This window comes from Spinacia oleracea, chromosome 2 (genome assembly GCF_020520425.1).
Source record: "Spinacia oleracea cultivar Varoflay chromosome 2, BTI_SOV_V1, whole genome shotgun sequence".
NCBI lineage: Eukaryota > Viridiplantae > Streptophyta > Magnoliopsida > Caryophyllales > Amaranthaceae > Spinacia > Spinacia oleracea.
This window is the reverse complement of record NC_079488.1, coordinates 69,716,769-69,732,118: the sequence shown is the minus strand read 5'-3', so window position 1 is coordinate 69,732,118 and position 15,350 is coordinate 69,716,769. Positions and strand designations below refer to the sequence as shown.

The 15,350-nt window shown below is 38.2% G+C and overlaps 1 protein-coding gene and 1 long non-coding RNA gene across 2 annotated transcripts; one reads left to right on the top strand and one right to left on the bottom strand.

The window, feature by feature from the left end:
- Window positions 1–187: 187 nt before the first annotated feature.
- LOC110788252 (protein phosphatase 1 regulatory inhibitor subunit PPP1R7 homolog) lies at window positions 188–7,909 on the bottom strand. Its single transcript, XM_021992886.2, has 6 exons — window positions 7,429–7,909; window positions 3,654–3,884; window positions 3,296–3,442; window positions 3,048–3,190; window positions 2,832–2,946; window positions 188–792 (listed from the first exon to the last, which is right to left on the bottom strand). The coding sequence occupies exons 1-6, from the start codon at window positions 7,750–7,752 to the stop codon at window positions 712–714; spliced, it is 1,041 nt and encodes a 346-aa protein (XP_021848578.1). The 5' UTR covers window positions 7,753–7,909; the 3' UTR covers window positions 188–711.
- Window positions 7,910–8,772: 863 nt separating this feature from the next.
- On the top strand, window positions 8,773–9,909 carry LOC130466983 (uncharacterized). The gene is made up of 3 exons (XR_008927138.1): window positions 8,773–8,845; window positions 9,570–9,612; window positions 9,766–9,909. It is a non-coding gene; the product is annotated as an uncharacterized lncRNA (long non-coding RNA).
- The last annotated feature ends 5,441 nt before the right edge of the window (window positions 9,910–15,350 follow it).

Here is a 15,350-nt window from a genome sequence, read left to right as displayed (position 1 = left end):
CATTGCAATCTTGCTTACTGCACAGGAGCAATGTACAACAGCGCAAACAAACATAAAACAAGCTTTTTGATGAACAAATACACGCTTTATATGCGCTGAGAATTCGATAGTTGTGGATTCATTATCGCACCAACATATATATGAAAATTAGCCTTTATATGAACAAAGGCACAAATGCAACACCAGATTTTGAAATTCAGGGTCTGGTGCTCAGAGCCCAAACGCATTGCATTAAAAATCTACGCATGAAGCACCTGTGCAGATCACATTGTACGACATATTTGGACAAAGTGATCTACTATTCTATAACATGTAATTGTGCATTGAGGTCACTCATGTTAAACTTGTTACTATAAATTAGAGAAATGAAAACAAACATTACAACGCTCAAATTTTTTAATTTCAGAGTCAGCATCATCGTTGAAAACTTCACGAGTTTATATAACCAAGGAAGAAGTATCATGATTCAAGACAGATCCAATAGCTCAGTGTCCGAAATCTTCTTTCGAAATGACTCCTTTGAGCAAGAACTTGCAATTCACAAGGAAATATGAAGCTACTAGACCCCCAAATGTCTTCTTGGTTTTAAAGAATATGTGCTCAGTTCCGTCATTTCTCAATCCACACTTCATTATCCATGGTTTTTGTAAGCCAGGATGCCTGAACTTGTGATTTCATAAAATTATACACTCTTGGGTGATCAAGTCCTGTCTAAGCAAAAACTTGGGAATCAATCTGCTGGATATTTGATAAAATCTGTCTCAAAGTGGCAGTGTAGTTGGGAGATTTTGCCTGAGAGATGACGGAAAGAAGATTAGACAGGCAATTATTGCAACAAGAATATAGGCAGGGTTGCAGCAACATAAATCATTGAAGCAAGACAGAATAAAGCCAGAAAATGCAGATCTGAGAGCAAAAATAACCTTAAACTGAAAGCTACCATGACAATTGACAAGTCAGTCACAGTTTCTGTATCTGGGTTTTCCAATTAGCAGCATTGTGCCAGGCAATGTACCAACAATTTTGTCTCTAGATTTCATTACGTTTGAATCGAAAGAGAAGCAAGTGCAACAGGAGGGCCTAGCATATTCAATACCTCGTAGTCAATAACAGTGGATCACAACTCTCATTTGCTCTCAAGGCTCAATAGTCAATAGTACATCTAACAAAAATTTCCCAACAGCTGACTGATACACTTAGTTACAAGTTAGCCGTTAGGCATACAGCACCACCAAAAGAGATACTTAAACAAAATAACTCCAGGGATGGTGGCACAAATGATGATAGACTTCCTACACCATATTTGCCAACCACCTATTTTGACTTACCCGTTTTAGATGGGCTGCGCGAAAGTGAGGCTGATGCAACTAATAGTATAAACCACTCTCTATGTCCTAATTTGGTACAAAGATCAAGGAGAACAGTAGGGATGGGCCCTTGTAGATGTGAATAAAAAAATGTAGGGGGATGGAGATAGATATATGAGTAGAAAGTGTGTCGAAATTATGAGAGAAAAGGGTTGACATGATGGAGAGTGAAAAAGTAGTATGGAGAAAAGTGACGCCAACAGAAGGCAGGGTGAGGTGTTTTCCATTTTACGAAACAGGAAGAACATTAAGAGACAAATAAACCACAATACTCTTGTTGTTTCCTTCTTGATCCATTCAAAATCACATCCAACGATAAAACCACAATATTCTTGATGTTTCCTTCCTATTTCCCATTCATGGGTTAAGGGGTGGCCATCCTTATCTTCCATTTAGTAAGAATCAGCAAAAACATGTATCTACAGTGTTGAGCTACCATAATTTTCCATAGACACAACAGCAGGAATGAAATTCCAAAGCAGGCCAGCTCTACAGAACAACCCCCTCTAGACTATACACCATTATCATGCTTTAAATCCTATAATCACGCTGTGAATCACAAGTTGAAATCTGACATCTCACAGGATTTCTACATTGAAATTGAAAACTCGCATACATCTCAGAGATTGATTCTAGAAAACACCCATTGCTAAAAAACAAAAATCGATCTGATCAGAGAGGTGTTTTCTTGATATCTGATCTGTTTTTCTTGATTTTTTTTAGGTTCATGAGAAGCGCAAAGGCTAAATACAACGGGGAAAGAAATATTAGAACGTGGGACCTTCAAACCCAACAACTGACTCTTTATCATTAGAGCCATTAGGCCAAGATCTCATTAAGCTTCTGATGATAATAATGATTCAGGGTAACGACATCACAGAAATCATACAGCTCTACAGTGGACGGTTTGCAGGATTAGCTGTCTTGAAGTCCAACTTCTTTTATGAGTGATTTCCAAAATTAGGTTATCCGGACTAAATGTTATCTTCATGTCTTACTTCAGTCCAAATTTTTCCACCAGCCATGGGGCAAAAAGCAACCAAGTAAAAAAATGACCAGCACGGAGTCGTTAGTACTACAACAAACTATATACTTGCCATAGATGAATTGAATTCCAAGCTTAGCAGGTGTAATAGGTCATCCGGTGTACTAGACCCTTGTACAGAAACCTTAAGATCTTCTAATAGGACTAAGACATGAGAAACAGAATAAAGTAGACTGTAGAGATCAGAATGCCAAGAAGTAAAAAGATTCAAAAATACTAAAAAACATCCTCTCCCCTTCTCCTTTCATTGCAATCATATAACTGCATCATCATTATCATTACCCCATTGCCTCAAAAAGGCTCCCGCAAGAAGCGGGGTAAGGAATCATATAACTGCATCTAAAGTGAAAAAAATCTCTGTTGGTGCATCCTATTCTAGCATTCAAAATAGGATAGCAAGACTAAGATTAGGTACATACACATGGGTTATGCTCAAGATAGATAGTGGTAATCGTCTCCCTCGAACCAGCAACTGCCTCAGCCATATCCTCCAGGGAGGCAATCTGGTTATCATTAAGCCACAGATCTTCTAGCCTGAACATAAAGATCAGTCAAAGAACATAATTATGTTGCGGCTAAACAGCCAACCATCAATTTCATGAAAAGTACTTACTGGTAGAAGATAACCACCATACCTTGCCAACTTTTCAATATCCTCTATTGCTGTTAGCTTATTCGATGCAATATCCAAGACACGGAGGTTTGCCAACGTTGATAGGCCTTCCATTTTTGTAATTCCATTATGGCTCAGGTATAATTCTTCAAGGGCTACACATTCCTGCAATATTTACACCACAACAGAAAAAACACAGAAGGACAGAGTCTCAAAAGTGTATCAAGTGTAATCTACTAATCTTTCATAAATTAGGGGGATAAAGCATACCTCACACCCTTTCATAGATGTCAAGCGGTTGCTCTGCAAACTAAGTTTTTTAATGCATTTTAACCCACATAAGTTAACAGCTTTAATCCGATTTCGACCAAGCCACAACTCTTGCAAGTTGATCAAAGTTTCTAGATTCTCCATTACCTGAAAAAAGGCAGTTACTGTATTACTAGAGCTTGTCTTTCAAACAGAGACCGAAGTTGGGACATTATAATCTAAGGAGGCAATTTCCGATTACATTTCTTAAATTTCTGCAGAATGTCTTGCTTTACAGTAATTAATCATTTAGCCAAAATGTCGTGCTTTACACTAATTAAGCATATAGCCATTAGCTGAAAAATTTCAGGACACATACCCGCAATCTATTGGAGCCCAGTTCAAGAATTTGCAGCTCGTGAAAATGCTCAATTTCCTCTATCTTAGTGACTTCATTTTTTGACACATAAAGTTCTAGGAGAGTGTTGGAGACCTTTGATAGCCCACTTGAAGACGGTATCTCATTGAAAGAAACATCAAACACCAGAAGATTTTTGAATATGCTGACATCAGGTATCTTTGTAAGTTTGTTGTCTCTAAGTACCAGCTCCTACATACAACAGAGGAAAAGGCTAAATTGCTGCTACAAATCTGATAGTTCTTTGCTACAAAGGAAAAATTGCTGCTACAGAGTTTTCCGAACTTAAGGGACAAAGTATACACATCGAAAAGAAACCGTAGTTCAGTTACAGATTGTGGTAACAGTCACGTTGCGGAAGACGCATCTTGCAGACGTTACGAATTATGCCAATTTTTATGGTGAATTGACATTGGAGAAATTTAAAAAAAAAAAAATCAACTTCATCACTGTCACTCAAGAGCTCCTAGAATACATATTTTAGATTACAGTTGAAAACATACTTTTCGAAAGCTTTTCTTGTAATATGCAGAGACAAGAGGTTCTAAACATTAAGTTGACTCTACATCTCTACTATGAGTGTTATTTCATCTTATATGTATATTCAATTTTTTTATCAATATGCTTACGGCGTTTATAAAAGATTAAAATGTCTGATGCGACAAAAGACCAGTCAATATCGGAAGTCGCTGCATGACTGAAAACTCACGCCTGAAAAGACAAGTTAAAATCCTTTTAACAGAAAAGCATTTGTGCAAGGACACATGACACACATCATGATTTAATTCCATGCTATCACATATTCCGACATGGGGACTCTTTCAGATAAGAAAATTTGATTATTGAAGATGAAAAATAGTAGATTTAGAGGATAAGATATCCTCACATGTGACAAGAAAACATAAAAAACCTATACCAATTTTTTTTTTTCTCTTAATCACCTCCATCATTACTAATAGTTCAAGTTTTCTTGTTCTCCCCCCCCCTCACCCCATAATGTGGGTATTGAATCTCTCTCGTTGGGTAATAAAGGTTCAACTCACAGTCAGCATTACCACCAAGGTCAAATGATGCCTATCCAGCGGAGGGCCTAAAAACACATTGTCTGAGGCTGTTTATCATTCTCAGCAGGGACATAAAAGCCCAATTTGCAGCATTGATTTTTTGGAACCCAAACTCATGGGACACAAGAGCAATGAACAGATCTTGTACACAGACATAATGAGGCTTTCTGACTCGAGTTCCAAGGTACTTTTTTCATACAAGTAAAGGTATGCTATGTTGTAGTTTTGTAGACTTTTACTATTATTTGGAAGCTGAATTTTATAGACTACTCCATTGCTGGAGTTACAGTTTCTTAACGTTGCATTTCATTGTCCTTGTGAATAAAAAGTCTTCAAAAAGTAAAATGTTCAATTTAACATTGCTCCTAATTAGAAAAGACAATCTTCTTGGTCAACCCTCTCCCTTTTGTTCCTTAACAAGCATATAAACAGCAAAACCACATTCTGAGCTTATTCTAAAAAACATTCTAGCTTAGTCTTGCAGCAGTCTGGAGAAGCCTAACATATTATTGCTAACCCTGCTAATAAAGTATTTTAAACAAACATAACTTGCTCAGTCAACACATTAGTCCAAGTCACAAAATACAACGAACTGAAATTGGTGCACTTTTGTACAGAAGGGGCAGTACATATAACAAGGTGTCCTTCAATAGTTGACCACAAACTAATATGTACTCCCTCCGTACCAAAATTATAGTCCTGTTTTTCAAATCGGGCGTCCCAAAATTATAGTCATGTTTCTATTTTTTGCTATTAAGGTCCCCACTTTCCGATGGAGCCAAAGATTCATTTGTTCTTTTGGCTGTGAGATGTAATGGACTAAATCAAAATGGCTCTTAATACCTCTTCGTTTCCTTTTCATGAAGTAGAAGATGGTCGTCCCGTTGTCATCCCGTTGTCGCTTTTGGGAAACAACCTCTCTGCAATTGCAGGGGTAAGGTTGCGTACGCCCGACCCCCCCTTACCCCGCTTCTTGCAATGATAATGAATGACAATGAAGGTCCCCACTTTCTCATGTATTATATTAATTAAAAAATGCATTGAAAACACAACAAAACAAAAACAAGTACTATATTCCATTTTCCCTTGTATTATATTTTTCTTTCCCATGTACTTAAGTACTTTATTCCACTTTTCCATATAAATCAATCATCATTTGTACTTTATTCCACTTTTACATGTACTATATTCCATTTTTCTTAAAACCCGTGTGTTTTGTCAAACGGGACTATAAATATGGGACGGAGGGAGTATATGCTACCCACTGCAAATTTTAACAATCAGTTTGGAGAGCGGTAATACGGTTAGGCAATACTACTATACTAGCACAGTAGAATGCAATTACATCACTTTTGCAAGGCAATAAACATTAGTTCTACTTCATCCAATCTTTGTCTACAGGTTGCTCATAGTCTTACAGTCTCACTTGAAAAACAAGCCCTATAGACAATTAGACACTAGGAAAATGTACAGATTTTTGGACACTTCAATTAGCCAAAATTATAAACTTAATAGAAATGCCTGGTCTGGATAGCATTGTATAGTTGTATACTAGTGACAAGTCAACATATTATTCACTATGACATGATTTATTATTCTAGATTGTTCGAAACTACTAACTAATATTCAGATTAAATGGTTAAATTGTTACCTTCTCCTATCCAGCTTTTATAGGCCACATTTGGTTAGAGGTCGTTATTTAGTAATATGTAAGAAATACCATATTTTTCCTTGGTAGCTTATAGAAATGAGATACTACGTATAAAATCCTTAAAAACTGGTCAGAGAAACCTGCATCTTATTGTGATGCAACTTATTACGATTATACTGAGGAGGACGAAGTGGTTTTGACACGCTATCCACTAAAATCTGATTTTCGTCGAGATATAATCAAAGGTTCCAGGCGTAGAAAAACACACAGAATAGTTATTTGGGAATTATTTCAAGCAAATATAAATCCCTGCTTCTTTTAGACATAACGGGCAAATACTCTTTCTTCTTCTTCGACAGAGTATTACTTTTACCGGATTAATAAAACGAATTACAGGAATGCAATGATGAAAAAAGAGGTCAAAGAAATCCTTCAAACAAAAGAATGCCAATGCATTAACAATTATGATAAATGAGCAAGTGAAAAGATACCACCTTTATACATAGGAAGAGTGAGGTTTAACAGTTAACAATAGCTAAGCTAAGCATCAAAACTTTTGACTCCTTCATATAAGTATATAATAGTGCATTCGGCGCAGCATATAAAATAACCTGATTCTCCATGTCTCACCCCCTTAACAAAATTAGATATGAAAAATTTCTCCTTTTCTCTCCAGATGCCCATGCGATAGCCGAATGCACATTGAAATCTCTTCTACTCTTTACTGTAATAATAAGCATTCTATGCTTCTACCTTGTACAATGCAATCACACTTGAAATTGAAATATTTCCAGAAAAAACTACATTAATAGAGCTTATCAACGAAAGGCTTTTTAAAAAAAAAATGATACACAAACGAAATGATCCACATAAACTCTGATTGAAGCACATGATCAACAAATTTCTTATCCGAAAGAAGGGGATATTCAAAATAAAATCGACAAATTACAAATTGAATGACCTGATCAACAAAGAATAAACGATTTTCACAAAAAAAGGGGGAAAATGGCAATAAGTTTACCTCAAGACCAGAAATGGCATGCGAACTAGAGAGAGAATCAATGCCGGCATCATCAAAGAGGTTTTGTCGAAGAGAGAGCTTTTTGAGGTGAGAGAGAAGAGTAATTCGAGGATCCAATTGAGAGAGACGATTGGCAGTCAAGTCTAACTCGACAAGCGTCGGAGGTAACTCGACCGAGTCAAGGTCGTGGAGCTGGTAACTCGTTAGATCGAGGGCAGTGTTTATATCCTCCTCCACCTCTTCGGTGGTGGTGGTGGTGGTGGTTGCAGGGAGGTGGTTGTCGGAAGATTCCGGTGGATTTTTTAGGGTTTCTTGTCCTTCCATGGGATAAAGCTTGGAGGAGAAAGAGAGAGGGAAAAGGTGGAAGGTTGTTTTTTTGTTAACCGGGAAACAGGAAGAAAAGGAAAGCACTCACTATATTGAAGAAGCATATGCCGCAGTTGTGCGCTTATTTTCCTTTTTCAAAAGTAAAACTAAGAAGATGTGCATGTGACATAGATTGGTTCCGATTAAAGATAGGCATTGGGTCAGCCCGACACGAAGAAAGGCACAGTTAAGCACGGATACGGAATAAATACGGTCTTACTCGAGTATGAAATCACAGGTTGTGGGTTGGACTCGAGCTTCATTTATTTGAAAAAAGAATGATAAGACACGACAAAATTCAATTCAACAAAACACATTAAATTGAATAAAATTAAGCTTAGGTAAAAAGTGTGGTCCGGCATGAGGGCACAAGGGCTTGGGTCTCCTTTTTAAATTTTCATCACGGTCCGATACGAAAAGAGTGAGATCTGCTGAACGAAGAAGAGGAAGGAGGAGCCTCGACGGCTACGCCTTAGATTATTTTATATATTGCAAAAAGAAACTGAAAAACAAAGCAGAGGTAAGGAGGGGGGGTTTTCTGAGACTCTACCAGCTAGAGTCTTTGAAGACTATGCCAAGGGTATATCGGTAAATGCAAGGGTATGAAGGTGTTTGACCCACTTTCAATTTCTTTCTCCTTTTTATTTCTCATTCTCTCTCTAAAATCAGGTTCAAATTCCAAATTTCAAAAAAATTAATTTGTTTTCCTTTTAATTAATTTGGGGAAATTATTTTACAACTGTAAATTTTAATAAATGTTGTAATTAAATTTTAACACTCTTAATTTTCACTCTCTCTCCTAAAAACTTACCTGGGAAGCTTTGTGTTCTTCACTTGTTCCGCCATTTCGTCTCCCGCTCGTCTCTTCTCCCTCCAAATTCAGAATCCTCAATTGATTAACCGCCTCCCATTCTATAACTTCCCCACAAACGTTAAACCGCCGTACTTCTTCACTGCCGTCCCGTAGTATATAATTGAAATATCTGCGTGAAGGGGATGTTGAAGTTATTTTCTGCGAGAAGGAGGAAGTTGGTGACTTGCGACATCTCAGGTAAAGAGTTAAGCTTTATTGAATAATCTTCTATTGTTATTTTGTTAGAATTTTCTATTGTTATAATCTAGGGTTCATATCGAATTAGTGTAAATTTATGATTTTTTTGAACAATAATCTAATTAGGGTTTGTAATTCTGGATTTAGTATGATTCATAAGTCACAATTTATGATTGGTTTATGCAATTTTGATACGAGTTGTAAGATTTCATGGGATGTAGAAAGTATGGAATTTATTTGTTTAGAAATTTGCATGCAATTTAAAATTGAAGTTAGAAATTAATTTGTGGTTAATAATCTTTATCTGATTTATAGTTATAATACGTATAAATTAGATGTCTTGGATTTTGTGAAGTGGGTTTTAAAAAATTTGATTATAAATCCCGAGGTACAAAAATTGTTCTTCATTTGTCTTTTAGATTTGTTCTTATGTTGTTCAAATTGTTCTTAAAATATTTATTAATTTTTTATTTGTTATGAATATCCCAAAACATGGTTACTTGTGTATTGAATTGTTATATAAATTGACCAAACATTGGGTTATTTTTCTCAAATATTGCTTCTATTTGTTCTGTTATTCTTATTCAGTGTCGTAAAAACATTGACCAAACAGTGTCGTATTTGTTTGGTATTGCCTAGCTGATCTGAAAGTTCAATTTCCTGAAGTTATTGTTAGTTTGGTATTCAGATTCTTATTCACTTTGTTGGCCCCTTGTAATTTCAGGATGGTATTCAAAAAGGGTCACACCGGATCAAATAAGCAATGGGTGAGTGTTGTGAAGTGTTGTTTATATAATTTTATGATAGCTATATAATATTTTGGTTGGTATTACTTAATATTGTATATGTCTTTTCATTAAATAATCATGAATATGTTTGTGCATTACATAATCATGGAATTTGTTTTCGTATATTAGCAGAAATTTGCAATGAATGAAGTTTTTAAGGATAAACCTCCCCAGGTACCCGGCACTAGTAACCGTAAGAAGTATATGGAACCGGCAATTGATGAAGATGATGAAGAGTACGAGGAAGATCTCATTGGATCAGGGGATGATAGTGAAGATACACCATATGAAGAGGAGGGTGAGGAATTAGATAACGAAGAAGAAGACGACAAAGAGTATGTAGATGAGGATGATGAGGAGGAAAATGATGTTAGTGTAAAGTCTAAGTTGAAAAATCAGGGCAGGAAAACGGGTAATGCTAAAGGAAGGCGTCCTGATGTTGTAGAGGAGGATGATGAGTGTTATGATGAGCTTGAAGTTGTTGCTGGTGCTAAGTCGAAGATGAAAGAGCGCAGTCGGAAGTATGCTAATCCTAAGAGCAGGCGTTTAGCTGATGATGTAGAGGAGGATGAAGGAAATGATGATGAAGAGGATGACGAGGAAGATGGAGAAGCTGATGTCCGTAGAGTGGTGAAGAAGCATCCGAAGCATGTAGGCCAAAATGTTAGGCGGGGTTATCCAGAAGATGAACAACATGGGTTGAGGAAGAAACATTTGAAGGTGATTAGGAAGAGGCGTCGGGGGGATACTGATGACGAGGAAGAACAGGGGCCTATGAAGAAGAAGTTGGTGCTGAAGAAAAGGTTGGTAAGATTGTGGATAAAGAGCGTAGAAAAGGAAAGTCTCCTCTTAAAGACAAGGGAATGACTAAGAGAGGCAAGAATAGGAGAGTGTTTCTGCGGGTATGATTAATATCTATACTGATATTTTAATATATATTCATTAAATTAGTATCAACTAGTATGTTTAATAATATGTTGTTGTACCCTCTGATCAGGTTCCAATCCCCCAACATCTAATGTCTAGGGGTGAATATGCCAAGTGTCATGATGTTGTAGTTGCTACCCAGAGGGCTAATTGCGATCGCAAGGTATATAGTAATTTAATTCTTGAGATTATGTGATTGTGTAGCAGATATTATGTTAGGTTCTGACTTACTTAATGGCATGTTGGTAGAAACCCAGTGTTATATGTCGCACTGATGCTTTCTCAAAGATCATTGCTGGATTTGATGACTCTAGAAGAGCCTGTGTGCAAAAAATGGGGTTTGGAGGCTTGTTGGAGTTGAAAATATCCAAGCTTCCGAGGCAGCTTTGTTATTGGTTGATGACCAGATTGGACGGAGTCAACAGTTATCTGGTAGGTGGTGACGGGCATGTGTTGCCGATCACACCTGGCCATTGGGAAGATGTGTTTGGTTTGAGGAACAACGGGCTTCCCGTTCCTGAAAAGGATTCTGATTTGCCGCCTGGAAAAGCTCTAGCGTATGCAGTCAAGTATGGTGAGAAAAACCCTGCAAACACCAATACCACAGTACTGATATCCAATGCAACTCGCGTGTTGTTAGGTCCCTTGGACAAGCACGACAACTTAATGCCGCTCACAAATCAACGTCAAAGGACTGAGTTCATGGAGAACTTCATGATTGTGCTAATAGGACAGATTCTTTGTCCTTCTACTGATGGTGCAAACATGTCGACGAAACTGCTAGGTGCTGTATGTGTTGCGAAGGACGCAGATTAGTATAACTGGTGTGAGTTTTGTCACAAATGGCTGCTAGACTACGCGATCACATGCCAGCGAAAGCTAGAAGTTTAGGGTTATGCGGCTGGGACTGGTGGTTGTGTTTTATTTTTGTTGGTGAGTGCTCTCCTGAAATTGACATTTAATAAGTATTTTCATTATAAGTGTTGTATGTTGTAGTCCTTTTCTGGCATGTTTTAATTAGTTATCCATTCTGGCAGGTATTTTATCTAGACCGTTTATGTCGGCTTCCTGTCCGTTGGGACGAGTTTCCCAGACTAAAAGTCTGGACTGAGGAGGAGGTGGAGAAGGTGAAACTTCAAGATAGGAAGCCTAGTGAAGACTATGGGAGGTTACCGGTGTGTATTCTCCTGTGATCAATATATGTGGTGTTTGTTGCTTTAAATATGACATTGTTATTAGTATTTAAATTCTTGGTTTATTTCATTTCAACAGACGGTTGATGTTGTTTACCGGGAGCCCCATCCTCTATTTGGCAGAGAAGAAAGAAGGCCGTTGGCAGAAGAGGTTGCTGATCTGGTATGAGTAGCAGTAGTTTGATATCAAGTGTTCTGTTTTTTTATTAAACACATTCTATATGCTGATGTTTGGAAGGACGATATACAAGTGTAGCTTCAGAAAGCTTATAATAATACCTTGGAAGGATTCTGTAGTCCAATGACAATGAAAGAATGGTGATTCTTTCATTTAAGGACTGCTTAATCCCCCAAAGTATTATTGTGAAGTCTTTAAAAGCAGATGAAAGACTTATGAGTGTCATTGTGGTTAAGAATTTTGGTATAGTCGACTGTGTACCAAATAATAATATGTAGGATAGTATAGAACATATTTGTAAATATTGTACGTGTACCAAACGTTATTATTTGCATCCTTATAGCCTGTTCTTTATTAATATTGTGTGAATGTATTAGACTAAAACACCCTATTTTTTTGACCTTGGTATTAGGTTATGGAAAGGATGGCCCCCTTATTGCAAGACCTCCGTGCCGTGATACGAGAACAAGTAATCATACGCAGGCTGGGGGCAAAGGATAGTGTTGCTGAAAAAGATCCCTCTGCTGGCAGTTCCCATCGCCAAATCAGCGATAATGCTTACATTAACGTGGAAGGTGAGCCAATTGCGGTGGATAAGTCGGTTAACAAGGTCCTGAGTGAGTTAGATGTCGTTCTATTGGATGAAGAAACAGAGAATTTGCAAGAGCATGTGCAACACAGAGTGCAACAAGCAGTGGGAGGTGAAGAACCTGTGTTTGTGAATTATCAGTCCTTGCCTGTGCAGCAGCCCGTGTTTGAGTTTTTGCATGGGAATGTGCCAGCAGTGGAGGCCGTGCAGAATGAGCCTATGGAGGCAGAGCTAGTGCAGCCCCCCCCCCCCCCACAGCAAGTGGACATGGAACATGTGCAGCACTTCCAGGCACTGCCGCAACAAGAGCCGCAACAAGAGCCACAACATGAGCCACAACATGTGCCTGCTGTGCAGCAAGATCATACGGAGGCAGAGCATGGCAAACCACAAGAAGAGCCTGTTGTGGTGCAGCAAGTTCATGAGGAGGCAGACCAAGGCGCACCACAAGAAGAGCCTTTGGTGCCTGTTGTGCAGCAAGTTCAGGAGGCCGACCAGGGCCCAGTAGAAAAAGAGCCACAAAATGAGAACGACAATGAAGAAGATGACAAGGAAGGTGATGATGATGAAGAAGATGATGGTGAGGGAAATACCGGGGATCAAGATAAACCTGGTGATGATGATGATGATGAGAACCAAGGAGCAAACAGTGGTACGACGGGTCCGGTTGCGGGTGAAGCTGAAGGTGCAAATAATGCAGGGGGTCCGGGTGCAGACGGGGCCGATAATACAGGGGGTGAGGGTGAAGGTCAAGATGAAGGAAATAATGCCCTTGGTCCAAGTATGCATTCAATGTTAAGTCTAATAAATGCGGTTCAGTATTAATTAACAAGTTAATAATTCAGTGAGATCAAGTGAGCTGAATGCCTAGCTAGAGGCCGCTTCAGTTCAAGTGGAATTAATGATATTAATCCACAGCTTACTCTTGACTGAACCCGTAGGGTCACACAAATAGTACGTAAACGGATCAAGTATTTAATGGCATTAAATACTCCATCTATGGATATTTGGAATCGACGGATCTTGGTTTCAGTGGGAGCTGAGATCGTCACAGGCAAGAAATGAATACTCCGGAAACGATGATATTGCCGGAAACGGAAATATGGATCGTATCGGAAATATAAATATTATCCAAGTCGTAGATGTTGCCGGAAACGGAAACATGTTACGTATCGGAAAATATTATCGGAAATGGAAATATTGCCGGAATCGGAAATATTGCCGGAAACGGAAATATTGTCAGAATCGGAAATATTATCGGAATCGGAAAATAATTCCGGAAACGGAAATATTAAATATTTGTTCGAAACGGAAATTGATTCCGGAATCGGAAATATTGAATATTGTTCGTATCGGAAATGAATTCCGAAATCGGGAAATTAATCGGAAGCGTATCGTACGAATTAGCATCGGACGAGGCCTGCCAGACGAAGGCCCAGCACGAAGCCGGGCCATCGCCCAGCAAGCCAGCGCGCCACAAACGCACCAGCCAAGGCTACGCCAGGCCCACCGCAAGGCAGGCCCAGCGCGCGCCAAGGCTACGGCAGCGTGTGTGCTTGCGGCAGTGGGCTGCGAGCTCGCGGGCTGCGCGCGCGCATGGCGCCCCTCGTGGGCTGCTGTGCGTGCGTGTGTGTTTGTGTGCTACTCGAATCCTAAAGCTACCGGGATTTGGCATATGATTAAATCTAAACCTAAAAGATTTAGTTTATTTAATTAGAGTCCTAGTAGGATTATAATTAAATAAATTAGTATCCTAATAGGATTCCAAATCCTTTTCCATAACTCTATAAATAGGTGCCTAGGGTCACATATTTACATCGAGCATTCAAGTATTCAAAGTGAGTTTTTGAGAGCAAAATTCAGTCATACAATTGCCTATAAAGTGCCGAAAATTCTAAGTACCTTAAGGGCGATTCTAGTTGGTCAATCTTAAGGCGGATCCGGACGTGCTGTGGACTATCTACGGAGGGACGACACTTGGAGTCCTAAAGACTTGTTCTTGTTCGGTTCGGGCGCAGCTAGGGAAGGCACGCAACAAAGAGTATGCATCTAAACTATGCTAAATGATTATGTGTAAATAATATGCTTTTTCCTGGCTTTATGGTTTTTCCGCATGATTTATGAATTGTCATATGTATCATATCCTAACAGTGGTATCACGAGCCTCTTATTATTTTCATAATCTAAAATTGCATGAACATGGTTAAATATTACAAATTTGCAAGAATTAAAAGGGGTGATTAATTTTCGTAATTGTTAATTAATTGCAAATTGCGTTTATTTAATTATACGTACGCAATTTTTCGGCAGTTTCTTCGTTACTCATCCAAATCGAGTGATTTTTGTGTCAATTCCGCATGTAAAAGGCATTCTAAAATTTTGACAAAAATAATATTTTTCTGCCGAACCCAGAATTCTCAAATTCGAAGCCTAACTATGATTTTTCGGAGGTTTTAGTTTTGGAAAAATTGATATTGACAGTTCCAACTATGGCCGTTTAACTTTTAAAGGTCCCAACTTTTTATTATTCTAGAGTGGTCTCAACTTTAAGGTGTGTTTTCCAAGAATGGTCCTTTGGTTTATTAAACTATTAATTAAGTTGATTTAAGCATATCATACTGTTCCATTTACTTCATTTAATTAAAAAATATGATTATTGCACGAGAGATATTAGTGTTAATTAAGTTATTTAGCACTTAATTTTAACTAAGGGACCATTTTTGGAAAACACTCTCTATAGTTGGGACCACCCTGACATAATCAAAAGTTGGGACCTTTTAAAGTAAATCGGCCATAGTTGGGACCGATAATATCAATTTTTCCTTTAGTT

What these genes read in the sequence shown, in the direction of transcription:
- LOC110788252 (XM_021992886.2), bottom strand. Translation starts at nt 7,752, where the DNA reads ATGGAAGGACAAGAAACCCTAAAAAATCCACCGGAATCTTCCGACAAC. An exon ending in TGGGCTCCAATAGATTGCGG is followed by an intron (nt 3,443 to 3,653) that starts GTATGTGTCCTG and finishes GCCTTTTTTCAG; the next exon opens with GTAATGGAGAATCTAGAAAC. An exon ending in CATCTATGAAAGGGTGTGAG is followed by an intron (nt 3,191 to 3,295) that starts GTATGCTTTATC and finishes TAAATATTGCAG; the next exon opens with GAATGTGTAGCCCTTGAAGA.